At 46.6% G+C, this 27,732-nt stretch overlaps 1 protein-coding gene across 7 annotated transcripts; it reads left to right on the top strand.

Annotated features, from left to right (window-relative positions):
* Positions 1-86: 86 nt before the first annotated feature.
* Positions 87-27,041, top strand: depdc5 (DEP domain containing 5, GATOR1 subcomplex subunit). 7 transcript variants are annotated; one of them, XM_087850605.1, is made up of 44 exons: positions 87-129; positions 220-362; positions 548-612; positions 692-779; positions 866-912; positions 1,129-1,214; positions 1,287-1,370; positions 1,450-1,499; positions 1,631-1,700; positions 3,040-3,118; positions 3,187-3,248; positions 3,332-3,401; positions 3,635-3,707; positions 3,774-3,877; positions 3,958-4,032; positions 4,873-5,007; positions 5,081-5,142; positions 5,471-5,544; positions 5,916-5,985; positions 6,065-6,101; positions 6,178-6,298; positions 6,392-6,612; positions 6,686-6,886; positions 9,038-9,173; positions 9,261-9,352; positions 10,903-10,959; positions 11,702-11,885; positions 13,466-13,626; positions 14,048-14,168; positions 15,201-15,368; positions 15,457-15,679; positions 15,821-15,957; positions 16,075-16,165; positions 16,361-16,423; positions 18,616-18,713; positions 18,903-18,983; positions 20,065-20,197; positions 22,716-22,815; positions 22,890-23,144; positions 24,344-24,513; positions 24,615-24,786; positions 24,863-24,923; positions 26,366-26,448; positions 26,520-27,041. In XM_087850605.1, the coding sequence occupies exons 3-44, from the start codon at positions 555-557 to the stop codon at positions 26,816-26,818; spliced, it is 4,752 nt and encodes a 1,583-aa protein (XP_087706731.1). In that variant the 5' UTR covers positions 87-129; positions 220-362; positions 548-554; the 3' UTR covers positions 26,819-27,041. The 7 variants fall into 7 exon arrangements, with proteins under 7 accessions (XP_087706731.1, XP_087706734.1, XP_087706732.1 ...); XM_087850608.1 differs by lacking the exon at positions 87-129 and having other exon boundaries at positions 136-362; positions 11,729-11,885; XM_087850606.1 differs by lacking the exon at positions 87-129 and having other exon boundaries at positions 136-362; positions 15,824-15,957.
* The last annotated feature ends 691 nt before the right edge of the window (positions 27,042-27,732 follow it).

The raw sequence follows: 27,732 nt of genomic DNA, 5'->3' as shown, positions 1-27,732 counted from the left end.
ATGTGCCAAAAAAAGCGAAGCCGGAAATGAGCGGAGTTAGTCTCTTGATTTTCTAACACGCTCTCTGAACTGCCACGAACCAATCGCATCGCTCGTTTCCATGATATGGAGGAAGTGTACAGAGTGTAGGTAATAGTCAGTCACACGACTGCTACGTATGTCTGCCTGGAAGCTGTAGTTAAACCTGATCTGAGTTGTTTGGATGCCTTTTCATTGTAGGCAGTTATAACCGCCTTGGTGCTGCTGTCAGGTCGATGCTGTAAGCTGTTGTAGCCACTTGTCGTTTGCTAGGCTACAATGCTATCACCATCTGTGGACAATCTGAGCTGCTGGCAGTGAATTGTTGGAGAAATAGAGTTCAGGTACTGTTTTCTTCGTGTTCACGTGTTTATGTCTTCCTTTAGTGTTAAGTAGTAGTTAAGACCGTTATTGCAGAAGTCCTGCTTGTTGGTCATGACGGGCAGGGTCAATACCTTCATATGAGCCAGAATTCAGCTCTCTCATTGGTTTGAGATGTCACTGATGATCTCGTGGTTTTGTTTCCCAGTTAAACCATGAAGACCAGTAAGTCCTATAAGCTTGTGCTGCACAAGAAAGGTTTCGGTGGAAGCGGTGAGTAGAGACTCTTCTCCGTGTTTGTTTCTCTGCAAAGATTTGATTGCTTTTGCAAATGAACTTATCCTCCGAACAGACGATGAGTTGGTTGTGAACCCAAAAGTTTTCCCTCAAGTCACTTTGGGGAATATCATTGAGATTGCACATCCCACCGATGAATACAGGTGAGATTATGTAAGATTGCTGTATTTTTATAGGGTTAAGCGTTTGCCATTGAAACTATAATGTGTCCCTTGTGAAATATTCCCAGTCCCCTCCTGCTGCAGGTGAAGAGCCTAAAAGAGGACCTACAGAAAGGTAATCTTAGGTAGCAGCGTGTTTGTGATGTTTAAACGTTTCATTTATTCTTTATAAGGTAAAACCTGATGGCTTATTCCTGCAATAGACAATACGATTGACTTTTTTTAATGTAGGCATTTCCCTGAGTTGCAGGTAGGTTCTCTCTGGTGTTCATCAACATGGGTAAAATGGTAGCTCTGCCTTACAGCTGATGAACATGTTGTCGTTACACAGAGACGATCAGTGTGGACCAGACTGTAGCACAGGCCTTCAAGCTGCGTGCATACCAGGATGTCATCGTCAACATCGTCGACCCTAAGGTACGTTCGCTCTGAGCGCTCCTCTGCCCCTCCACCGTCGCTGGGACACAGTGTCTGCTTTCTTTCTGTCAGGATGTAACGCTGGACCTGGTGGAGCTGACGTTCAAGGACCAGTACATCGGCAGAGGAGACATGTGGAGACTGAAGAAAAGCCTGGTGGGCCACGTGAACGTCAGGTCCATCTGAATGCTGCGTGTGCTGTGGTATTTAAGTTTGCTGTTCTCTGTCCTTCCAGGTGAGCACATGTGCTTACGTGACCCAGAAGGTTGAGTTTGCAGGAATCAGGTACATAAATGAAATGACTTCACAGCGCTGTTTGTAAGGGTTAACCAGGAGGTGTTAGTGACATTTACGCTTTGTTCACGATGGTGAAGGAAGTGAGAGTTTTTCATACTAAAGTGTGTTTGAATCTTCAGAGCTCAGGCCAGTGAACTCTGGGTGAAAGGAGAGAAGGTGACCTGCGGCTACATCAGTGAAGACACCAGGGTGAGTGGAAGAAGATGCTGATGCAGCGATCAGCCATTACTGCAGCCAAGGAAACGCTGACCTGTTTTTATTCATTCCACAGTGTCGACATGTTCCAAAGACGTTAACATGTCATTGTAATAGGGCTGCCACGATTAGTCGACTATTAAAATCATCGACGACTGATTTAATAGTCGAGGCTTCGTTTGAAGCTTTGTAAGATCACAAAAGACGCAGGAATAAGTAGCAGGATTTAAGAGTGTAATAACGGACTGAAACAGAAGATGGCAGCACTGCATGTACAAGGATGCCAGCTGCCGTTAAACCCCGAAGAAGAAGAAGCTGTGTCCCAGAATTCATAGCGCGGCCCAGCTCAGTTTCCAACAATGGCGGCAGCTAGTTAGTTTTAATATTACTCTTATTATTCTTTCTGGGTCACAAAATAAACGTTTAACATATTTTCAGGCGAGAATGTAGCTGTGTAAACCTCAAATATCTGCTCAGTTTATCAAGACACCACATATTTTCAAAAGCACTCTGACGTTTTCGGAGACGTCTGTTACCCACTAGCTCGATAGCTAGCCGGGGGCTAGGCTCACTAGAGCCGTGAGAACACCGGACTCCCGCAAATCGTTTTCAAACCCACCGCTGTCTTTCGCTACTCAGGTTAAACATGATATATAAGTCACTTAGATAACTTAAAAATGTTATTGTTTGGCTTTTTTAGTATTTTATTTGTTCCTGAGTAAATCGGTTTGGCTGAGATTAAAGTTATAGTTTTTACACAGCTGAATAAACGTCAAGCAGACAGCTGATTATCAGAAGTGTGAGATGCTCGAGAATTTACTCCGGTGTCCTGTTATATTTTAGATAACAAGGAGTTTATTAAACTTCACCGAAACAATCTGCAGATTTCATTAAAATTTAATAAACTATCATCTTGTCTTTATTTTTAGTTAGCACAGACCTGAAACACTTAAAGCTGTAAGCTAATGATAGTTATATAAGAGCAGATGCTGCTGGTGCAATAAGCTGTACGTTTTAGTCCAATGGATGATGATCTGATTAGTCGACTATCAAAATAATCGTTTGTGGCAGCCCTAGTTTGTAATAACCAAGAAAATCAATAAAGTTCTGACTGAAAGGTTTGACCTAATCCGGTCCTGCATCACGGCTTTACTGACTAAAGAGCTAAAAGAAAGGAAATCAGTGTTTTTCTAGCCAGTGGTAGGATGTAGGTTAGTTCACATTTATCCTACTGAATAGGACAGATCACACCTGAACTCAGACTTGAATGAAGAAGCAACAGATGTTGTGTCGGTAACTTCCTGCTGTCAGACACTGTGCTGCTGTGACACAGGTGGTGTTCAGATCTACGTCTGCCATGGTTTACATCTTTATCCAGATGAGCTGTGAGATGTGGGACTTTGACGTCTATGGTAAGATGATGTTTTTGTTTTTAAGGCGAGCTCTTCATGCCGTGTCTAATCCCAGCCGTTTCTCTTAGGGGACCTCTACTTTGAAAAGGCTGTCAATGGTTTTCTGTCTGACCTTTTCACCAAGTGGAAGGTTTGTGCTTTTCTTTCTGTTTGTATCAGCACCCTGCTGTTTCCTCTGTGACCATATGAATGATTCTCACATGTTTAATCCAGGAGAAGAACTGCAGCCACGAGGTGACGGTTGTGCTGTTCTCACGCACGTTCTACAACGCCAAAACATTAGGTCAGTGTGAGCTGAGACAAATGTTTGGTCAGCCTGGTTGCACTGCTGGTTTGCAAACAGGAGATTTCTCTTTTTCCCGACTGCTTAAAGTAACTGCTCGTGGCTCGTGCAGGCTGGTGTGGTGGGGACCCTCATTGTCTTGTTGTGTTTGTTTTTGTGTGTAAGCATGACACAAGAACATTTAGCTTTAACGTGTGTGTTTGCTGGTCAACATAAATCTGTTTCTTCTTCAGAGGAGTTTCCAGAGATCCTCAGAGGCTCCATCAGAGAAGACCACGAGGGACGCTTCTATGAAGACTTCTACAGGTAAGCATCCCGACACCTGTGGATACCAGCAACAGAGCGGCCTGTGACTCTGATTCCAATCGTCAGGGTCGTCGCTCAGAACGAGAGACGGGATGAGTGGACGTCGATGTTGGTCACTATCAAGAAGCTCTTCATCCAGTATCCAGTGCTGGTGCGGCTGAAAGAAGCAGGTAGTGACTGTGTCCTTCGCCCACTCGTAGACCTTTGCATTCGTTCCCATCCACAGTCTGAACCGTGTGCTCGCTCACAGATGCTTTTCCTGTCGGTTACAACTCCACCGCTGCCCAAGGCAACTACCTGGAAGCCATTAACCTGTCGTTCAATGGTAGGTGCTGCTGCAGCTTCCCTGTAATGTCTTACACGTTTTGTTGTCGTTTAAAGGCCCTGTGCAGGATTTTGGTGAAACTAGTGAGTCCTCACACAGAGACAGTGTCATTAAGTCACAGCGTCCTGGGGAGGCACACCACAAACTGGTCTGCAGCCATCTTGGAACCAGCAGCGGGGGCCATCTGCTGTGATTGGTTGGGGTGAGAGAAGGAAGACAGGATAAAGACATGCTGTGGAAGAGAGACAGAGGTTAATAACAGATATGATTCAATACAGAGAGGTCTGTTAATACATAGTGAGTGAGAAAGGTGACTGGAAAGGAAAAACTCAATGCATCATGGGAATCCCCCGGCAGCCTACATCTATTGCAGCATAACTAAGGGAGGATTCAGGGTCACCTGGTCCAGCCCTAACTATATGCTTTAGCAAAAAGGAAAGTTTGAAGCCTAATCTTGAAAGTAGAGATAGTGTCTGTCTCCCGAATCCAAACTGGAAGCTGGTTCCACAGAAGAGGGGCCTGAAAACTGAAGGCTCTCCCTCCCATTCTACTTTTAAATACTCTAGGAACAACAAGTAGGCCTGCAGAGCGAGAGCGAAGTGCTCTAATAGGGTGATATGGTACTACAAGGTCATTAAGATAAGATGGGGCCTGATTATTTAAGACCTTGTATGTGAGGAGCAGGATTTTGAATTCTGGATTTAACAGGAAGCCAAAACAGGAGAAATCTGCTCTCTTTCTCGTCCCTGTCAGGACTCTTGCTGCAGCATTTTCTTTACTATTAACAACCAAACAGTCTTTATCTCAGGGATGCAAAGTCAGTCACCGTTGTTCCCTCAGTGTTCGACAAGCACTACATCAACCGCAACTTCGACCGCACGGGCCAGATGTCAGTGGTCATCACGCCCGGGGTGGGCGTGTTCGAAGTCGACCGTCTGCTCATGATTCTCACCAAACAGCGAATGATCGACAACGGTGAGTGAACGCACAAACACGGCTCGCCAACAAGTCAGCAGACACTGTTACAGTTACAGCTGTGTCCTTCCAGGGATCGGCGTGGATCTGGTGTGTATGGGGGAGCAGCCACTGCACGCAGTGCCGTTATTCAAGGTGTGTGTGTGTGTGTCTGTCTGTGTGTGTGTGTCTGTGTCTGTGTGAGAGTGTGTGTGTGTCTGTGTGAGAGTGTGTCTGTGTGAGAGTGTGTCTGTGTGAGTGTGTGTGTGTGTGAGAGTGTGTCTGCGTGAGTGTGAGAGAGTGTGTGTGTCTGTGTCTGTGTCTGTGTGAGAGTGTGTGTGTGTCTGTGTGAGTGTGTGTGTGTGAGTCTGTGTGTGTGTGAGAGTGTGTCTGCGTGAGTGTGAGAGAGTGTGTGTGTGTGTGAGAGAGTGTCTGTGTCTGTGTCTGTGTGTGTGTCCCTGATGCTCTGTCTCTCCCGCTGCAGCTACACAACAGGACACCACCCGGAGACTCTGGTGTGGGTGACGACTACAACCTTCCTCACTGGATCAACCACAGGTTAGACTGATGGTGACAGTAAGACCAGCGTCAGCCTCAGTGTGTCAGAGCGACTCGTTAGTAAACAAAGAGAAAAATGCTCCTGTCACCTGATGAGTTTCATCTCACGTCTTTGGTGAAAAAGCTCCAGCCTGAGTGATGCTGCTGGTTCCTGTGCTCCACAGCGACAGGCTTTCCTGAGAGGAGCGTACGCTTGGCCTGACCACGGCCTCGTTCACTCCGAGCAGGAGCGAGGCGTGCTCGTGTGCTGATGTGCAGAGTAACTGTAGCTCGTTAGAAGCCTCTGTGTAAACTGCTGCGGTTGAATTGAAATGCGATCGATGGCGAGGTGGAGCTGAGTGATTGATTCCCGTTTTGCTCCTCGTCCACAGCTTCTACACGTCCAGCAGCCAGAACTCGTGTGGTTCCTTTACCCCTCGAATCAAACTTGCTGGCCATAAGGTACATCGGCGTAATGTTACTCACAGCATTGTTGATGGATGAAAAATTGTGTTTCTCATTAACTGACCCATATTTGTAGCTTCAAGCAGAGAAGTTCAAGAGCAGCAAAGAGCACAGTAAGTGCTGAGCATCGATCTCTCTGTCCTCTGGCTTTGTGAAGCAGGTCCGATGCTGACTTTGTCATTTTTCCAGCTCTCTGTGTGCCGAAGGACTGTGACAACGCGCTGCCCATACAGGTGGACTACGACGCCTACGACGCTCAGGTGTTCCGACTTCCTGGTCCTTCACGAATTCAAAGGAGCACAAACTTCAGGTAGCTGACTGCTTCTGTGTTTCTGGAGGTAAAAGATGTTCTCTGTGCTGACCCCTCAGCTGTGTTATGCAGTAGCGGCTGCTTGTCTTTCAGAATGGCTCGAGACAAAGAGAGCGGGAGGAAGAGCTGGGGCTCGGTGGACGTCAGCACGGGCATAGGTGCGTCCCCGCCGGTTCGCTCAGGAGGTCCCGACGAACAACGAAGCCTGGCCTCTGACGACAGCCTGGGGCCCGTGTCCAACATGCTGCTGATACCCCGCATGCCTGCTGCTCAGTATGAAGTCAGCAGTTCTTTGGGATACACCAGCACCAGAGGTACAGTCCTCCCACCTGCAGGGGTCGCCGTGTAAACATTTCGTTCCTTTTCTAATCTCAGTGTGTCGCTCAGACCTTTTAGAAAAGATGATGGAGTCTCAGCGGGACTCCAGCGCCCCGGGGAGGTTCACAGTGGGAAGTGCCGAGTCCACGCTGCACATCCGGCCCGGAGGTTACACTCCTCAGAGAGCGCTCATCAATCCCTTCACCCCATCCAGGATGCCCATGAAGCTCACGTCCAACCGCCGCCGCTGGATGCACACGTTTCCTGTCGGTGAGGTTTTACACAGTCTAGCAAACACGCTTTGGTTCACACAGTGTGGAATGAACTCATCCCAACATTTATTTATGAAGTTTAGTGGTGCCACACATGAAGAGGCGATGAAGGCTGGAGCGTCTCTGACGTCGTGTCAACACCAGTGTTGGTCAAGTTACTTGAAAAAAGTAATCAGTAACTAATTACTGATTACTTCCCCAAAAAAGTAATCCCGTTACTTTACTGATTACTTATTTTTAAAAGTAATTAATTACTTAGTTACTCAGTTACTTAGTTACTTTTTAAAAACACGATTTACAACCTGAATAGGTGATAAAGTGATAGATCTTTCAGCCCAATTCTACTTTTTCTGCATAATCATCATACAAAATGTAATCAAATGGAAAAGTCTCTTTTTAAAACTTGTTTTATTAGTTTTAATCTTTTAACTTTATGCATCAAGCAAAAATTAAATTATCTGCAACATTCTCTGACTGGAAGAAATTAGTTTAACATTTAAACCTATTTTCTGCACATTCCAGCACATAAAATAAAATATTTTGTGTGTTTACACTCAGTCTTTCAAATAGATGCAAGTAAAACACAGCAGAAAATAAATAAAGTCAAAGACTAGCGGTCCTGTTGCTCTATTTTCACCTGTAAAGCAGGAGTGGGGTAGGCGGAGGTTTACCCTGGTGCAGGTGTGCAGCGGTCAGTGGAAGAATCCGCGAGTTTCTCTGTGAGTTTCCCATTACGTCGTAGCTACTCGGTGCTTGCTCGGAAGTTTAGGGGTTTTTTCGGCACAACGGACACTAATGTTTTTGTCACTTTTTATGGAATCAAACTCAAAGTAAGGTCAGTACTTCCACGCTTTAAACGCTGCACGCTCATACTCTCTCTGCACTCGATATATGATCCATTGTTGATCTGCACACAGCTGTTGTCACGAACGTCGCACTCGCTTACGTCACTGTCATGAGACATTCTCGCAAAAAATCACAGTTTTAGTAACGCAGTAACGCAGCGTTCCTACGGGAAAGTAACAGTAATCTAATTACCGTTTTTGCAATAGTAATCCCTTACTTTACTCGTTACTTGAAAAAAGTAATCAGATTACAGTAACGCGTTACTGCCCATCTCTGGTCAACATTATTTCTGACTAGAGATGCAAAGTTTAAACAGGAGGAAAAAAAGGCGCCAAAACATCAGCGCTAACATCTGCCTGTGTGTGTCCAGGTGCATTCACTCAACTTAGTGCTTAAACAACAACAGTGAATCTTCTTTGAACTGGCAGGTGGGAAGTTCCTGTGCAGGTCACTGTGGGCTCCCACTGTGGGTTCAGGATTACACTGAAAACCTTCATGTGTAGCCTAAACGTAACACTTTTACATCATATCGAGCCCACATCATCCAACCAGTTCACAGCATCATCCACCGTGCAGGTGGACTTTGGAGGACTGCACAGGAGCATGTGCTGTGAGCTAGCTGCATAAAGTTAAACTGAACTGGCTCAGTTTTGTATGAGTGATGAGGTGCTGACAGTGTTTGAAGTCCACAGTTTTGATGATGGGAGTTGAAGGTTTTACAAACATCACATTTCTGAGCACCCAAGTGTATCAACAGTGCTGCGTTACCTCGTGAGCTGAATATTAATCATAATAATGCAGCGTAAGCTTCGATCTTATGCATTTCTCTAAATTCAGAGCGAGGAGGCACTGCTGAGAGACTCAGTGTGGTTTGATTGGACGCTCTGTCCCGTCGTGCTTTATTATCAGTTTGAAAGAAAGAGTCAGTCAGAGCTTTGACGCTGAGCTCAGAGGTTGGACGATCCACCTTTACTCCGTCTGGGCACATCTCCCTCGGACCGTCCAGCTAGTGCTTCATTTAGCATGTGCTACAAAGAGCTGTAAATCCCATTTATTTAAATGTTCCAGTAAAGTTTGTGCTTGACAAGTTCCCAAAAATACATGTGGAAGAGGTCCAGGTGCAAAAACGCCTGACACACCAGCTAGTCTCTGTAGAAAGTCCCAAGGACAGATATTAAAGTGTTAAATGGAAAAGCGGGCAGTGTGTCGGTGCTGCTGCATCCGTACACCGAGGGTTTCCTCGCCCAGATAAACGTGTCAGCCATGTTTCTTATCCCGCGTAACCTTTCAACCTGTTCAACAGGTCCTTCTGGGGAGGCCATCCAGATCCATCATCAGACCAGGCAGAACATGGCGGAGCTGCAGGACAGCCAGCAGAGAGACCCCGCCCACACCTCTGCGGAGCTGCTGGAGCTCGCCTATCACGAGGCCACCGGAAGGTTAGTCACACTCACCGGGCAAACATTTGTTCCCTAAACAAAGCCCCGGCACGCCAAGTGATCGCTGCTCGTTTCTTTTCATTTAAGGCGAAGCACCTCCCGCCAGACAGGAGACAACGGCCTCTATCCCGCTGCGGGAGGGGAGGAGTTCACGGGAAGCCCGGGGAGCAACAACAGTGGTGATACAGCTGCTGAAGCCTGAGCGCTTATCTTCAGCTAGATGCATTTTATCCAAACTGAGCAGAAAGAATCTGCGTCAGGATTTCATTTGGAAAATCTAAGACTAAAACAATATTGTAGAGTTTCTTACACAATCTGTTTAGTAAAGCAGTCGGATACAGAGCTGCTGGGATTGTTCCAGTTAGAGCCCGCTGAGCGTAACCGGCGTGTGAGCCGGCGCCTTCATCACAGATTCATTCGTCCTCATCACAACGCGTAACACTGGGACGATTTGTCACATGGCGTCGGTGTGTTACGTGTTGGGATCAAAGGTGTGTGTGAGGTTTAGTCACGTGTCACAGTAAAGACAGAAGTGTTAGAGCCTCACAGACTGCTGACAGCATGTCCTCTCTGTTTGTAGTTTACATTTGAATCTCACGTGGTTGATTTTTTTCTAGGGGTGCAACGATACTGGTATCGATATTGAACCGTTCGATACAGTGCTTTCGGTTCGGTACGCATATGTATCGAACAATACAAAGTTTTTAATTTATTTTATCAACTTTCCTTCTGACGGTGCTGTCTGTGTTGAGCGCTCAGTGGATCTGCGCTCGACAGTGCAGCCTAGGCGGAGTAGTCGAACACAGATTCACTGAGCGCAGCGCAAGCTAGCGAGACAGAAGCTAAGCTCTCCTTGCAACATGGCAAATTGAACCTCCCCCACCCTCATTCAGATCTGGCGTTTGGAACTATTTTGGTCTTCATGTGACGTATGACCCTGAAGGTAAGCGCGTCATGGACTAAAGTAAAACAGTATGTTGGATGTGCCAGCAATGCTCAATTACATGGGTGGGAACTAGTGCGTTAGCGCAGTTAGCTCGTTAGCGCAGTTAGCTCGTTAACGTGTTGGCCGTCCAGCCCCACGCACGGGGCGATCCGCGGTAGCTCGTTAACGGAGATTTGCCGTGTTGTGGCGTTAACGTCATTTCAGATTAACGCTGACAGCACTAGTGGGAACACAACGAATATGACTGCACATTTACTCCGACATCATCCTCGTGCAAAGACAAGTGGAAGCAGACAAAAACAACAAGCACGCATGCTACAAACTTTACCCGAGTCATTTAGACAGCCGTTAGCACATGATTCTCCTTATGGGGACCTGATATGTTTAATATGCTGCTGAGAATATAGCCCAGAAGAAGCGTATAGTAGAGCTTTTATTTTGGAAAGAGACATTTCTCTGTAATAAACTCTCTTTTCCAAAGATGAGGGATTTCTCCATCAGATAGATTTATTATTTTATTACTTTGTTGTTTCAGCAACATTAAATTTAAAAACTGTACTTTTGAGTTAAAATATATATTTATAATTTTAATAAATGACAAATTAAAAAGGCATGAACATTTTTTTTGTATCGAAAAAATATCGAACCGTGAATTTTGTGTATCGTTGCACCCCTAGTTTTTTCCATTGAGTTTATTTTACTGACTGTACGACTGTGTGAAGCCACGTGTTGATGCTGTGTGTGTGTTTGCAGGATAACACTGTGTGTCTTTGTTGTGCACAGGAACTTTCACCAACCGCAGCTCCTTTCAAGACGTCTCTGCCACTGGTGCCGATCCCAGTAAGTTCCAGTTGACTTTATAGAAATGGGACCAGTTGATGAGTATCACAGATTGTTGATTAGACTTTGGGATCATAATGGCGTTCTGATATTTGAAATCACCACACTGCCACTAAAGCCCGAGTTCCCTGCGAGGGCTTTGGCGGCGAGCCTCTCCGGGGTTGGCAGATATAAACGCCGTCACAGGTCACGTGGCTCCGGGTCACCCTCTCTCCCCGTCCTGCTGTTTTCTAGCTTTCTCTCAACACTTTCTGATGACGCAGCTGAACTTAATTCCCCCTCCTGTCGTCTTCAAACGCCACGACCTCCTCGCTCTCTGCAGCCGTGTGTCTGTTGTTGCATGGCCGTGCAGAGCTTCTGAATCCAGGCTGTTCACAGCAGTCTGTATGTTTGCATGAAGGAGAACTTCACGCCTTTGCTAAGATCACATGTTTCACTTTCTTGTGCGTGATGCAATCACAGCCTGACGTCACGTGACCACAATCTGCATGCGTGATCACTGCTGCACAGCATCAGGCCCTCGGGAGGATCAGCCCACTGAAAGTAACACATCTCTTGTTTTTTCTTCCCCTCTTTTCCACTCTGTTGTCGTTTGCACCTCCTCCCTGTCTCCACCCCACCACGCTCCCTGATCCTTGCCCCCACATTTGTGCCACTCCACTCTGGGTACCTGCATTTGTCTGTGCTGCGGGGATTTGTTTTTTTGCTCTGTGTGGGTGCGTGTGTGTGTGCGTGTGTGAAGGCCTGCTGCTATCTGCACCCCCCACAGTGCCCAGCTTCTGCTGCACAGTGGGAGTGGACTGGAAGTCCCTGACCACACCGGCGTGCCTCCCGCTTACCACGGACTACTTCCCTGACCGGCAGACGCTGCAGAACGACTACACCGAGGGGTGCTACGATCTGCTGCCGCACAGCGACCTGGACAGGTAGGCTCCGCCCCGTCTGTAGGCGGGGTTTCAGGTTCTGACCCGAACGAGTCAGAATCGGCTTCACTGGTTTACAGCTCGTACTCGAGGACACTTTGGATGAACAGGGTGGATGTTTAAGTAGAGATAATGAGCAAACGCTCTGAGTGCACCAGAGGGATGTGTCTGGGCTGCTCGATTATGGCAAAAATGATAATCTCGATTATTTTCACTGAAATTGACGATATTTATTTAACCCTTTAAGACCTACCATAGAACCAAGTCCACCAGAGCTTATATTATATTTTTACATGCTGTGGAGCCATTTTTGGGAGCATTTCAAGTTGCTATACATCAATTCAACCATTATAGCCCAGATTTTAATAATATGTCTGCATTAAGTGCATAGTAATTACACAAATTGCAAAAAAGTGCAATAAACTACAAAAAAATTGAAAATCGTTTTGGTTTTTTTTACATATATTTCTAGTTAGAGAAATTTAAGAGGCTTATCCCTCAAAACTGTAAATACAAAAAAGTTGCACAAAATAGTTTCCCACCACAGGAAATTTATTTTGAGTGTCTTCATAGTTTTATGAAAAAACAATCCTATGATGCAAATTTGCAAAGAAAACGGCATCAAAATAAAAATAAATGAAAAATGTAAACATCTATGTTTAGTGAACTTTCAGTGTTGCTCTGTGGTGCAGCTACGACACTGTAGCAAAGTTTACACACTGTGTCTACTTGATCCACGTCTGACTCATGAACCCATAATGTTTCCACACCACTCAAGTTTTTACCTCTTTCCAACCAACAGCAGTCACTCTCCTCTCCAAATAACTTCTGCTGAGCTTTCCGAGCTTCCCTCGGTCCTCTTATTGTTGTGACGCGTGTTGGAAATGCAGAGAGGTGCGCTCGATTTGCCACACGGAGCAGCGCGAGAGTAAAGCACGAGGGAGGGGCTAATAATCGGCTCAGTCATTTTTAATGATCGTTGAAAGCCCAGATCGTAATCGAGATTAAAATTCGATTAATGGAGCAGCCCTAGCCTGCTGCTCTCACGCTCCTAACAGGCGTTTTTCCCGTCCATGTTTGCAAGAACAAAGAGCAGGTATGATGTTAGCTCAGGAGGTCGAGCAGGTCACCTACTGATTGGGAGGTTGGTGGTTCCATCCCTGCCTCCTCCAGTCTGCATGTGGGCAAGATACCAACCCCGAGTTGCTCTCCGATGCATCGGAGCGTGAATGTTGTCAGTGTGTGGGAGACTGGGTGTGAGTGGATTAATGTGGCATGTGTGGAGCGCTCTGAGCAGAAAAGCTGTCTAAGAATCAGTCATTTACACTGATATGAGTGTCCAGTCCACACAGACGTGGGTCGAAACCACAGTTTTTCTTCCTCGCCGCTGTCAGTGCGCCCCAGGGCGGCTCTGGCTACATGTAGCTGCCATCACCAGTGGGTGGATGACTGGATGTAGTGTAAAGCGCTATACAAATACAGGCCATTTACCATTTTTCTGGTTAAAGAGAAACTTAGAGGTTTCCTGTCTACAATCATATTTGTGAAACAAGATACTTCCTCCATCTTTGTTCTGCTGTCAGGCGTGAAGATGACGCCCCCGTGATGAGTGCATCTCAGGTGTTTGAGGAGTTCATCTGTCAGAGGTTGATGCAGGGCTACCAGATCATCGTCCAGCCCAATAACAGAAAACAGCCGCCCGCTGTGGCCACGCCCCTCGGCAGCAGCCCGCTGTACTCCAGAGGTGAAAGAACTCTTTGTAATCTATTACATCATCATCATCATCATTAGTGTGAACAAACACAGAGGACGAATAAGCAGAAACAAATAAAGCAGCTGAACTTTGTTTGTGTTTACAGCTGAAACTGAATTTAAAAGTTTTGTTTTTTTCAGTGTTTAGAAGAAGGCCGGCTCGAGGTATGTGACAGTGCGAGCTCTGTTTTAATCACTGGATGGTGGGGGCACGTGGTGGTGTTGGATATTGTTCTTTCCAGAGCCAGTCTGTAGATGCAGACGATGCGTCTTCTGTTTGGGCTGCAGCTGGTTGTCAACACTCAACCTTCAGTCATAATAACAGATGTGCCAGCTGTGGCGTCTGGCTCTTCTTAAAGAGAAACACCAGATGTTTGTCACCACATGTGACCTGATTCTTCTCGTGTCTTCAGGCCTGGTGTCTCTGCGTCGAACAGAGGAGGAGGAGAGCGTCTACTGGCTCAGCATGGGCCGCACCTTCCACAAAGTCTGCCTCAAAGACAAGATCATAACGGTTACTCGCTACCTGCCAAAGTGAGTGCACCCGCCCCAAACACACCAACACAAGAACCAGCAGCCGTGTGCTGTCAGAGCAGGTCTGTGCAGGCCTGCCGGTGCTAACCTGCCCCCCCCCCGAGGAACCGAACTGATGCGTAGAAACAGACGAAGCAGCAGCTTTTATTGAGCAATGAGATAAAAACAATAATTATTTGGCTAAAATCCAACTTTACTTTGTTGTAGATTGATAGCTTGAAGCAGCGGTCTCCAACCTTTTTTGCACCACGGAGCGGTTTATGCCCGACAATATTTTCACGGACCGGCCTTTAAGGTGTCGTGGATAAATACAACAAAATAAAACTAGTACCGGTACCGAAAAAAGAAGATTTATTCATAACACACGTGAAAAGACCCAGGAAAACCGAGTTAACGATAAAAACGATAACAAAATAACGCTGAAAACCAATAAAAACCCTGAAAACTATACATTTCACACCTGAGCCTCAACTCTCGCGGCCCGGTACCAAACGACTCACGGACCGGTACCGGGCCGAGGCCCGGGGGTTGGCGACCGCTGACTTAAAGCAGTGTTTGGAATTACTGAGCAGAAAAGTAATCCATTACTAGTAAAAGTAACGGATTAAGTGGTTGAAATGAACTGAATGTAACTGTTGGCTGAAGCTAGTAATTACATTTGTTATGTACGATGGAGGTGATGGAGCTGTCAGACAGAGCACGCGTGATGAAAAGTAATAAATCTTAGATTAGATTAGATGAAACTGTATTAATCCCTCGGGTGGTTTTTTTGGTTTTCCTCCGGGAAATTCAGTTTCCAGCAAAGCACCGAAAGAAGTTGCATGTTACAGATACATTAAGGGGAGTGAGAGTAAGTATATGAGCATAAATAATCTGGTTTAACTGGTCGCTGCGACTCCAGGACGTCTGACGTGTGAATGAATCATTGGCTGATGTGACGCGTGGAGACATAAGTGAACAGTTTCTCCTGCCGGCGTGAACGCCACGCTGTGCAGTAAAACACGGGACCAACAGCAGCTGCGTGTGTTGCAGGTACCCGTACGAGTCGGCTCAGATCCAGTACAGCTACAGCCTGTGTCCGCCGCACTCGGATGCTCAGTTTGTTTGCTGCTGGGTCGAGTTTGGACACGAGAGGCTGGAGGAGTACAAGTGGAACTACCTGGACCAGTACATCTGCTCCGGTGGCTCGGAGGACTTCAGGTAGCAGCGCCGTCGCACACGTTGCTGAATAACGTCCCATATTGTGTCTGTAACATGCACACGTCAGTCGCTTCCTCTGCCTCCACAGTTTGATTGACTCGCTCAAGTTCTGGAGAACTCGCTTCCTCCTGCTTCCGGCCGGAGGAGCTCGCCGGGTGGCGGACGGGGAGGGACACTGGGACGTTTATGGGGAGGGAGCGGGTGCTGGAGCGGGTAACAGCGGGGACTGGGTCCTGTTGGACGGCTTCATTCGCTTCCTGGAGGGTCTCAACCGTATTCGGCGCCGGCACCGCTCTGACAGGATCATCAGGGTGAGATCTCCAGGCTGCCGTCACACAGCAGTACATCGTCTAATCACTGTTTCACTCCTCTGATTCACCTCAAGCCTCAAACCACTGAGTCCAGTGTGTGTTGGCACTGATGCATCGTTTTCTTATCTGTGCGATGTGCAGCAGAAGAGTGCGCCCCTCAAAGGGCTCCAGGTGACCAGCCCACTCTCTCCGTACCCCACTGAGCCTGTGGCGCCACCACAGGGCAAGAAAGGCACGTCAGCCTTATCAGCCCTGCTGGAGATGGAGCAGAACCAGAAGTGAGTGCTGCCCTGGGACCTGTGGCTGTCTGAGCCTTGTGTTCATGGTTCTTCACAGAACTTTATAATTATTCTGTGGTTTGATGTGGTCTTTATAAATGTTGTGCTTCGTGTCAGGACTCTGGAGGAGCAGGTGAAGCCCTCAGCAGCCGTCAGCGACCCTGCAAGTGTGACCGCAGCTCCCACATACGTGGACAGCCCCCGCAAGGTGAGGATGTCGTGTGCGCCCGGCAGAACGCGTCCTTTTGCTTCAGCGCTGAGCTTTTGCAGACACGTGTGCGTTGACAGTGCTTTGGTGTGGAGCTCTTGTTTTCTCTCCTTCCATGTGCTTCCTGCCGTAATGTTTGGTTCCTGTTGCTTTGGGTGTTTGATCCTGGGTTGTGTTCTTCCTGTGTGCTGACAGGACGCCGCCTTTATTTTGGATTTTATACGTAGCCCTCGTTCCTCCTACATCTGTCACTCTCAGGTTAGTGTCGGGGTTGCTGGGTGTGCATGTGTGTGTCGTTTGCTTTGCAGCAGTGCTCGCTCACACGTCATCCTCGCACTGGGATCACGTTTGTTTGCATGTTTTATAGCTGCTTATTGCTAAAGCGTTGACTCTAGTGTAGATTAGTAATAATCCAGTGCAGTTTCTACTGGTTTCTGTCACAGACTCGGTTCTGCGTCACTAACATCTTCAGTTTCTCCGCCCGTCCTGTTTCCATGCACGATCAGGGCGGGCCTCACATGTGGTGCCTGTACATGCAGATGTTTGATAGTGTGCACATGTCTGTTGTACCTGACCACATCTGTATTGTCCTCACGCTGGTGCTTCCATTAATGATGACTGTATAAACACAGAGACAAACTATAGAGCAGCGGTGTCAAACTCGTGGCCCGGGGGCCACTTGGGGCCCATATATTGACATGTAGAAATTAGGGCTGTTAACGTGTTAACACGTGTTAATCCGTCGTCACGGTTACGCAATTCAAATTGTCAACACAATGAACCGTCTGGAGCAGAATGACCCAAAATCCCTGAAATGTGTCTGTCAATGCATCTCAGGCAGTTTGTATGAAGTGTGTCCACTCTGCTCCAGACGGGTTCATTGTGTTGTAGGGCACAAACGATTATTTTGATAGTCGACTAATCAGATCATCATCCATTAGACGTAAAACGTACAGCTTATTGCACCAGCAGCATCTGCTCTTATATAACTATCATTAGCTTACAGCTTTAAGTGTTTAAGGTATGTGCTAACTAAAAGTAAAGACAAGGTGATGAAGTTTAATAAACTCCTTGCTCTCTAAAATATAACAGGACACCGGAGTAAATTCTCGAGCATCTCACACTTCTGATAATCAGCTGTCTGCTTGACGTTTATTCAGCTGTGTAAAAACTATAACTTTAATCTCAGCCAAACCGATTTACTCAGGAACAAATAAAATACAAAAAAAGCCAAACAATAACATTTTTAAGTTATCTAAGTGACTTATATATCATGTTTAACCTGAGTAGCGAAAGACAGCGGTGGGTTTGAAAACGATTAGCCGGGAGTCCGGTGTTCTCACGGCTCTAGTTAGCCTAGCCCCCGGCTAGCTATCGAGCTAGTGGCTAACAGACGTCTCCGAAAACGTCGGAGCGCTTTTGAAAATATGTGGTGTCTTGATAAACTGAGCAGATATTTGAGGTTTACACAGCTACATTCTCACCTGAAAATATGTTAAACGTTTATTTTGTGACCCAGAAAGAATAATAAGAGTAATATTAAAACTAACTAGCTGCCGCCATTGTTGTAAACTGAGCTGGGCTGCGCTATGAATTCTGGGACACAGCTTCTTCTTCTTCGGGGTTTAACGGCAGCTGGCATCCTTGTACATGCAGTGCTGCCATCTTCTGTTTCAGTCCGTTATTACACTCTTAAATCCTACTACTTATTCCTGCGTCTTTTGTGATCTTACAAAGCTTCAAACGACGCGTCGACTATTAAATCAGTCGTCGACGATTTTGATAGTCGACTAATCGTGTTGACAATTTGAATTGTGTAACCGTGACGACGGATTACCACATGTTAACACATTAACGTTGACAGCCTGGTAGAAATCTCAGTTTCTACAGTTTGAAGCGACTTTTTTGTTTGATGTTTTTATTAATGTTCAAATAAACACCGTGAGCCGAGAGCACAAACATGCTGAGCCATTGTTAGAAAAAAGGTTTGTGTTGTTATCCAATATTTGACATTTAGAAAAACAAAACTACATTTTAGCCGAGTTAAGTTCAGTTTTTATCTCAAGGAAAGCAGAAAACTGTCATTTAGGCCACAGCTCAGGATGAGGCAACGTCGGCCACACGAGCTGTAAAACATTATATTATCTGCAGTTACCTCTAACCACAGCGTGCTACTGTAACCTGTGAGCTGGTTTCCTGCTGTCTCAGTACCTGAACACAAAGGTAGCTTCCCATCAGCCATGAAACACACTGGGAATGACATCCTGTCTTATCCCGTTGTGGGAACAGATGATTTTGTGCTAAGCGGCTCATTGCTGTGCAGATCCACACGCGTCCTTTGTGTCGGTGTGGCAGAGGCTGACACGCCTGCATGTGCAGAAGCCTCCAGAGTGACAAACAGTGTGTAATGTGGGAAACCTTTGTGACGTGAAACGTGTGCGACTGTGCAGCTGGCGGCTGAGACGAGCGAGGCTGCAGACCGAGGAGTTCAGCCCGGAGCAGCGGCGCCGCCTGCTGGAGAAGCTGCAGCCTGCAGCACCGACGTCAGGTGATCTGCTCTTTTATGTACTCGGATACTTCAGAAACATTAAGCTCATCCAAGTTTTCATGAGGTGACTTTAAAAGTCAACACTTTGAATATTTGTGGTTAAACGGAGATCGTTGCTTTTAGTGCCTCGTGTAGAGGACACGCCCACGTGCACAGAGCTGGTAACTATACTCACTGATGTGTTCACAGTGGGCAGTCTGCAGCAGGAGTCCTCTCTCTGTCCTCTTCCTCCACACTCATGGAGATCCTGGAAGCGATCAAACATCCCACGTAAGATCCTTTTAATGTCTCCTGATTTGTTTGGGCCCAACGAGTCGGTAACAGAGTAAAAACATAAGCTATGAAACATCAGCACATATATCTGCCTGTGGGCCACTGCCAGCAGGAATGGCCAAAACCAACGTGCTCAGATAAAAACAGGTGTAACAAACTTCAGGGTTCGTGTAGATCTCCAGGTGAGATAAGAAGAACATTTCTTCTGGGCCATATAATACCGGTGTAATGTTGGGCAATGATAAGAAAATGATGGCGATAGAATATGGGTAAAACACACATGCGCAGTGTCTTTGTTTACATACGCACATTGCGGTGACGCAGAATGAGAAGAGTGAAAGCAGATCGTTGAATGAAACAGATGAACCAGAACTGGTTTGTAAAAATGCTGCAGCTTCACTGGTGTGGAACTGGTTTGGCTTTCGTCAGATACACAACAAAGCCGTCGTTATTACCGTGTTGTTTGGAAAATACGGCGCACTTAAAATCAATCCTTTGATTTTTCTGAAAGTCGACAGAGCCCCTTATAATCCCGTGTGCCTTATGTATGAACTCTGGTTGTGTTTACTGACCTCGAAACGATTTTATGTGCACGGCGCTCGAAAATCTGTCAAATGTTTCAGTACGACTTTGCTAAGCTACGAAGCCGCACCGCTTGATGGATTGTCGGAGCATTACGGCTATCGTAGGCGGAGCCTCGCGGAGTGATACGTACTGTGCTTCAACATAATGTTACCGTATTGTGTGTGTATAACCTCTTTTTAAGTTCTGTGGATATTATACATGGTTATGCTGAGGATATGTCGGCCAGTTTCCACTGGAAATGCCTTTTGGTTAAACTGTCAGCGAGGAATTTGAATTTGTTACATTTTTATATAACTTTAATGCAGATAAAAAACAGCTGCTTGTTTAAGTGAAAATAGATTGATGCGGTTTTTTGCACTAATAAAGTTGTGGAGTTGTAAAGTGTTTTGTCTCGTGTCAGTTATATCGTTATCACAAATTTTCAAACGTATATGGTGATAAGTATTTGTGGTCATATCGCGCTGCTCTGTTACTCTGTGTGGTCGTGTTACAGGACGGGCGTACAGCTTCTCCCAGAGCAGAAGGGCCTGCCGCTCAACTGCTTTATCAGCGCAGAAGTGGTTCATTGGCTGGTCACTAACGTGGAGGGTGTGGCCACACAGGGGATGGCTGTGGATATCATGCAGGTAGGACTTCCTCGTGCCAACTTTGGTTCAGTGTGACGAGATGGATGTTTGTTGCTGCTGATTAGAGTGAGTCATAACTGCAGTGTAGGCCACGCCGTCAGTTTGCAGCCTGCGTGTGTCTCCAATAGTCGGATACGATGTAGCTGTTTGTTAATCTGCGCTGCACCAGGAAGGACGTCGTGTTAGCTCAGCCAGGCTGTGCAGACGAGCCACGGCAGATCTCAGCTGCTGCTTGAACCCCTGTGTTGTCCTCACGTCATTTTTGACCACCATTTCTGAAAATAACAGGAGTTATTCAGTACTCTGCTATACATGATTGGAATAAGTTTTAAGTAATTTGATTTATTTATGTGGTTGTTATTGGATTTACTGACACCTGTTGTCCTCGGGGGTCAAAAACGACCCCAGAGTGTTGCAAATGACCGCATTGTCACACAAACTGCTTTCAAACATCTTTGATCTCTGATGTGTAACAACAACACGATCGTGGCTCAAGAGTTGGGACTTAGGGACTAGTAAAGCGCGATACAAGTACAGGCCATTTACCAACAACACAATTTTTTTAGACAGTGCCAAATCACAACAACAGTCGCCTCGAGGTGCTTCATATTGTGAGGTCGACCCTACAGTAATACACACAGAAACTATGAAAAAGTAAAATAAATTTTACCATGTTGTGGAAAATAATGATCAGTAGAACAAAGCAGATATTGTCCTCTAGTATAATGAGGAGGAGGAATCAATGATCAGGAAGATCCGGGGTGTTGGATAAAGAAAACATTTAGAGCACATGCTCCCCTTTCTCTGAAGAAGCCCCCACATCACCCACAGCAGTGGAAGAATGAAGTGAAATAGCAGATGTGTCAGAGGACTGCACATCTTCCACTTCAGTTATGATGAAGATCGAGCAGGAAAGAGGAGTCAGCTGAGACAGATTTGCAGTAATGTGAGGAAACATTGATCTGGTCTTCTATCCTCCCAGTGACAGACGATGCCTGACTCTCTCGTGTGTCACAGACAAAGACTCTACCACAGTCCAAGCACATGTGCCAGGTCCCATACTCCTTCAGTGGCTTCTCTACTCGAGTACTGAAAGCATTACACAAGTATTCTGCTTTTTAACGTTCACATGCCAATGGATGCATCAGAGACCAAGTTGGGGTTCAGTAACTTGCCCAAGGACACCTTGGTAAGAACTCCAGACTAGAGCACACAGAGACTGAACCAACAACCATCCAATTAGCAGATGAGCTGCTCTACAGCCAACTCGATGACGAACAAGGAGGGACGACGAGAGAGGAAGAAAAATGGATCGAATGTAGCTGTAGGCATACAGTGGTTTGCAAAAGTATTCGTCCCCCTTGAACTTTCCCACATTTTGTCACATTACAGCCACAAACATGGATCAGTTTTATTTGCAGTTATTTATTTGTAACAAATGTTTGGAATCATGTCTGATTTTCGTTCCACTTCTCACCTGTTCACCACTTTGTGTTGGTCTTTCATGTGGAAGTCCAATAACATTGATTCATGTTTGTGGCTGTAATGTGACAAAATGTGGGAAAGTTCAAGGGGGCCGAATACTTTTGCAAACCACTGTGTGTGTTGATTCTTACTGCTGTGCATCCAGTAGAGTCGCTACGGCCAGTTTATGACGTCCTGAGTCTGGGAGAGAAGTTTTCATGCTGACACAAGATTAATCACAGAAGCACAAAAGTGATATTATTTCATGATAAAGACACAATAGAAGGTCATCAGGTAATGAGTTGGAATAAAGTTGAAAAAACCTTGAAACACAGAGATGATATTTTATACTTATTGTTTATAAACAGTCAAAGCAGACGGGTCATTTTGAGGACAACAGATGTGATTATAAGTAGTTTAAAAACAGCTTCCTAAATGAACTTTGACACAAACCCGTCTGTGATCATCTGTTAAAGCAGCCGACTCTGATTATGAAACAATAATCACAATAACTGATGATTTTATTTATTTATTACCCGAAAACAAAGAAACATTTGGTATAAATGAGGTTTTATCAGAGTTACATGTGAAATGGAATAAAAGTCAAAATGTTTGAATTAAGTTTTAATTAAAAGTGGGGAAAAATCCACCTCATATTAATTAAGTATCAATCAAACCAGATCAGACCACAGCTGTGATTCTGTGCTGCCATCTAACATTTATAAATGCTTCAAAAAACACTGAAGTTCAACACACAGCATCTGTGGCTCATCAGACAGTCAAAATAATCTGAACATTTAAATATTTTATTTTATTTTCGCTCACAAACAGACGATGCTTCATGTAAACTGTCTGTGGCCCTAAAATGCAAAATGAAAGGTCAGTTCTGTGGTGATGTGTTGGTCTGTAGTTAAACTCAGGTGAACGGGGTCATGTTTGACCCTGAGGGCCACAGCTGTGTGGTTGCAGCTTGCAGCCACACCCACTCTCCTCCTCCATGTTATCTATGAATGCATGTTGTGTGGCGTCCACTCAGCAACTGACTTTCATGTAGAAAATGTTGGATGAAGGTTTGGTGACGCACGCCTCGGGGGACGCCATGCGCACCTTCGTCTACGGCTTCTACTTCTACAGGATAGCGGGCGAGAAGGACGGTGAGTGAACGGGCTCACGACAAGCATCGTCTAACTTGGCGAATACATTTAAACATGTGGTTATTCTCATACAGCCGTCTCCCCTGTAGGCGCCACCCCCCCGCTCTCCACCGCTGCAGGCGGGGGCTGGTCCACTGCAGCGCTGGAGGATTTCTCCCTGTTCCAAAGAAAGTGGTTCGAGGTGGCCTTCGTGCTGGAGGAGCGGCGCCCCTGCGACCTCCCGGCCTTCCTCCTGCCCTGGCTGCCCAGCCGGCCAGCTTCCTACGCAAGTAGGCACAGCTCCTTCAGCCGCAGCTTTGGAGGACGCAGCCAGGCCGCCGCACTGCTAGGTACACCCAGCCCGACCCACACGTCTGATGCAGTCTGATGCAGATCGTACCCCCGCCTGCCTCAGAGGGCAGCTGAGCCCAGCGAGTCACCAAAGGTGAACAGGCTGCTTTTGTGTAGGGATGTTGGTGCAGTGCTGCACAAAGCAAAGGGGAAACCCTGAGTGATAGTTATAACCTCTATATATATATAACCTCTGATAGTTATTTAGGATTATGGCTGCAGAGCATCACGGCCAACATCTGCTCAACTCTGCACCTCCAGCTTTTGTCCTTGGAGGCATCAACACTCATGTTTTCAGTTTGTACACATTTCCTTTGTTCCTTCAGTCTTTGCAGCAGCAGCCCTCACACAACATAGACAACTGTAGACAACAGTGACTCGATGTGGCCCTGATGCACAGTGTGCTGCTGTAACAGCTTCTACATGTAAAACCCACAGACGTAACATCCAAACCTCATTCACCATCGTTCGTATTCGTCCCTGACATCGTCCTCGCCCTGCAGGGCTCAGCTGGCCTCACGGGGGCAGGTCTGCATGGGACAGCTGGTGTTGTGTTCTCCAGTGCATGCACCGTACCTGTAGTTCTAATAGCATCCATGTGATCAAATACCCCCTCAGTGCATGCTGTGTGGTCAGTGCGTAAGCAGCAGTAGTTGCACTGGTGCTGTGGTGTCAGTGGCTGTGGGTTACTAGTGCTGTGGTGTGCGTTGTCCTCTCCTGTCCCTCTGCTGCCTGCACTCATGCTTGTTTCTTGCTTCCTGCAGCCATTAAATGCATCATTTGTTAAAACATTGCTGTTTTGCAGCTGGAATTATGCGCTCGCACCTGGAAACATGAATGATGGTGTTAGCACAGCGATGACGCTGGTGCCAGTTTGCAGAGGTTCCTGCATCTGTGCAGCCATGTGCAGAAACATCTGGAGCTTCAGTCTTACACATAATTATTCAGAATTAAGAAACAGAAATAATATTGTTGGCTCACATGTCTGCACCAGACTGTATGTGAATACTTATTCAGAGCTAGTGTGTAATATAGAAAACAAAGAGTTTCCTGAGTGTCAGTCGGTGTCGATCCAACCTCAGAGGATCGTCCATGAAGCCGTCAGCAGCTGTGCTCTTCATCACGCCCTCAGCCTCCTTTCCTTTGCTGCTTTGTCTCCCGTCTTCCTGTTTCCCACCCTTGTCCACGTGTCCTGTAGCTGCTACAGTTCCAGAGCAGAAGACGGTCACTCTCGACGTGGACGTCAACAACCGCAGTGACCGAACCGAGTGGTGCAGCTGTTATTACCACGGCAACTTCTCCCTCAACGCTGCCTTTGAGATCAAGCTGCACTGGATGGCTGTCACTGCTGCAGTGCTCTTTGAAATGGTAAGAACGTGTCCTTTTAAGAGCCGTCAGGCCGCCATAATCTTTATAAGAACCCAGAGGAAGTGTCTGATTCACAGGTGTTAACGGTCACTGTCCACCAGGTCCAGGGCTGGCACAGGAAGGCGGCGTCCTGTGGTTTCCTGTTGGTCCCGGTGCTGGAAGTCCCCTTCGCTCTGACGTCCTGCCTGTACGGAGACCCGCTGAGGGCGCAGCTCTTCATCCCTCTGAACATCCACTGCCTGCTGAAGAATGGCAGCGACAACCTTTTTGAAGGTTCCCGCCTCTCTGAGCGAGTCTTTCATGTGCGTCCGTGTGGCTCAGTGACAGCATGTGTCCTGTCTTCACACAGGCTTTGAACCGGAGACGTACTGGGACAGGATGCAGCTCTTTCAGGAGGCCGTCCTCTACAGGTTGTAGTCGCTGTTTGCACTGTGCTGTCAGCTACACGTGGAGCGTTAGCGCCAAGCTGCAGGGCTGAAAACGTAAAGAAAGGAGGAAGTTTCTGCCTCTGGAGGCCCTGCATCACTCTACTTCTAGTTTTATGACACGCAGGCTTGTTCTGTGATCTCTGTTAGAAACACTTCAGCTTTAGATTCATCCTCATGAATGTTCTGCTCTTTGTTTCTTTGATTTCCTGTTATCCTATCGATCTACGGCTTTATCTTGTTTGAATCTCACTTGTAAACTTTGGTTGACCCTGTTGCGCGCTAACTTGACGTTGGATACAAGCCGATTAGCTTTAGCTGCTAACTCTAAACATGGTTACTTATAACTAGGGATGGGTATCGTTTAGGTTTTATCCGATACCGGTGCCAAACCGGTACTTTTGAAGCAGTGCTTAAAGAATGGAGAACACAAACTTTGTCCAAAAACCTCTCATGTTCAGCTGTTTTTTGTAAAAAGATAACAATGTTAGCCTTTTCTGCAGCTATGGGGCATATATGGTATCACTCTTGGCTGGAAGCAGCTTAAACAATGGAAAAAACACAAACTTTGTCCAAAAACCTCTCATGTTTAACTGTTTTCCACTTTTTCTTTGGTCATTTTAGCCTTTTTGTCCAGGGTGAAGGGAGTATCTGCCATCAAACAAGAAGACAGCCGCATGTAGCTATGATGGTGTTTGCTAGTTCACCTTACATGCATTAATGTAATAACGTGGTTAGCCTACTCAACGTAAATTACACACGAACAACATTAAGCTACTCACGCAGAGAAGAACGGCTGCTGCTGCATCATCATCCTCATCATTTCTGCTACACTGGCAGGGCTAGGGGCCAGGACTCTCCTCTTCGGGTTTTTGGGGGATGTTGCTAACTCCGGGTCGATAACAGGCACCACACCCGCAGTAGATGTGCTCGGTGTGAGGTCTCGCAGCAAGCTATCAAATACGGCGCATTTCTCGGCTTTTAAAAAAACGCTATGCGTCGCCAGGTGTTTCATCAGATTTGAGGTGTTACCTCCTTTGACAGTATCACAGTATCAGCTTAAAGCACTTGTTGCAGCTGCTGAGTTTGCATCTTTTGCTGTGAAGTACAGCCAGACTTTGACCGCTTCGCCTTGGGCATTTTAATCTGTAGCTCTGCTCTAAAAGAACGTACGTACCTGGACCCGCCTACTATCCTCGGAAACGTAAAATGATTGGTTAGAATCCAAAGTGTATCACAGCTCAGGAAAAAAAATAAAGCACTGAAATGTGCGCTGCTTTTCGGTCTGGTTACTACCGTTTATGTCAGAACCGGTACCCATCCCTACTCGGCTCCTTTCCTGAAATCAGACGTTTAAGATTTTCAGCTTACAGTTCTCCGTCGTGCTTCACGGGACGTTTACGTGAACACTGTTCTCTTTCTACCAGGTTTGGCTTCGTGCACGACAAGTTTTCTGCTTCCACCTTTAACTTCCCATCTGAGAACAAGCCTCAGTACATCCACGTCACAGGTTGGTCCCGTCACGGCACAAAGACCCACTGTGTCTGTGGGAAGCTGACCAGTTTCACCGCCTTGTTTCAGGCACCGTGTTCCTGCAGCTGCCGTACGCTAAGAGGAAGTATTCGAGCGGGCAGCAGCGGCGCCGTAGAAACTCCACCACCTCCAACAGCCAGGGCCCGTTCGGAGGAGAGGAGAGGGTGGGCTACTACTGGGCCTACAACACCATGCTGACCAAAGCGTGGAGAACCGGCGTGCTGGGCGACGAGCGGCTGGCCGACCGGCTGCTCAGAGACTTCACCGACTTCTGCAGCAACAAAGACAACAGACTTCAGGGCTTCTGGGACGGCTGCCAGGAGAAGATGAACGCCAGCGCTCCCTGAAGCTGCTGCTGGCAGCTCTCAGCCTCACAACAGCAATAAAACTACACAACTCAAAGCTTCGTGTTGTTTATCACAGATTTCACTTTTTGTTTGTTTTTACATTTAATCGTTTAGTTTTTCACATTTTGTTTTGTGGACGTGATTCGTTTATTTTGGGATTTCGTCCCATAGATCGAGGTGACAGCACCTCTGTCATAGAGCTCTCCTCTATAAAGAGCTCAGCAGCAGCAGCAGCTACATGTCAGCATCTGTGGTGACACTGGAGAGATGGAGGAACCACCAGAGCCGTTTGCTTGGGTGTTGATGGAGTACAGGAACTGCACCGTCTATAGAGAAACACAGGATCGGAGCTACAAGAAGAGCTGTGCTCTGCAGGGACAGAAGCTTGTGAAAGTGTTGGGCACAGACGGTGCTGAGGTCTACAGTCAAAGGTTTTAGGGTGGAGCCTCTGCAGTGGTGATGGACAGCTCGTGTAGGAGTTTGTGAACTGTTAGGTGAGACTAAGGTGGCAGAGGTGGAGGGACAGAACGACAAAGGAAGCTCAGCAGAAACAGGATCCGTGTGTGAAGGTGGAATGAGAATATCAACAGTTCAGGTTGCACTTTGATGTGTGTGGAGGAGGGATGGAGCACGGAGCTGCCAGTCAGAGCAGAAACAGGGTGTAGATATGCGTGCCATTCATCGATGGTCCACGCTGCACCGTGTTGTGATGTGAAGAAGTGTGTTTGGTGCTGGGACACGTGAAGACAGACTCAAAGCTATGATCACAGCTGGGGCTGCCACGATTAGTCGAGTATTAAAATCGTCGACGACTAATTTAATAGTCGACGCGTCGTTTGAAGCTTTGTAAGATCCCAAAAGACGCAGGAATAAGTAGTAGGATTTAAGAGTGTAATAACGGACTGAAACAGAAG

The sequence above is a fragment of the Neolamprologus brichardi genome, chromosome 14 (genome assembly GCF_056152115.1).
Source record: "Neolamprologus brichardi isolate AB-2024 chromosome 14, ASM5615211v1, whole genome shotgun sequence".
NCBI lineage: Eukaryota > Metazoa > Chordata > Actinopteri > Cichliformes > Cichlidae > Neolamprologus > Neolamprologus brichardi.
Note: the sequence above shows the minus strand (reverse complement) of the source record. Positions and strands in the feature narration are given on the sequence as shown.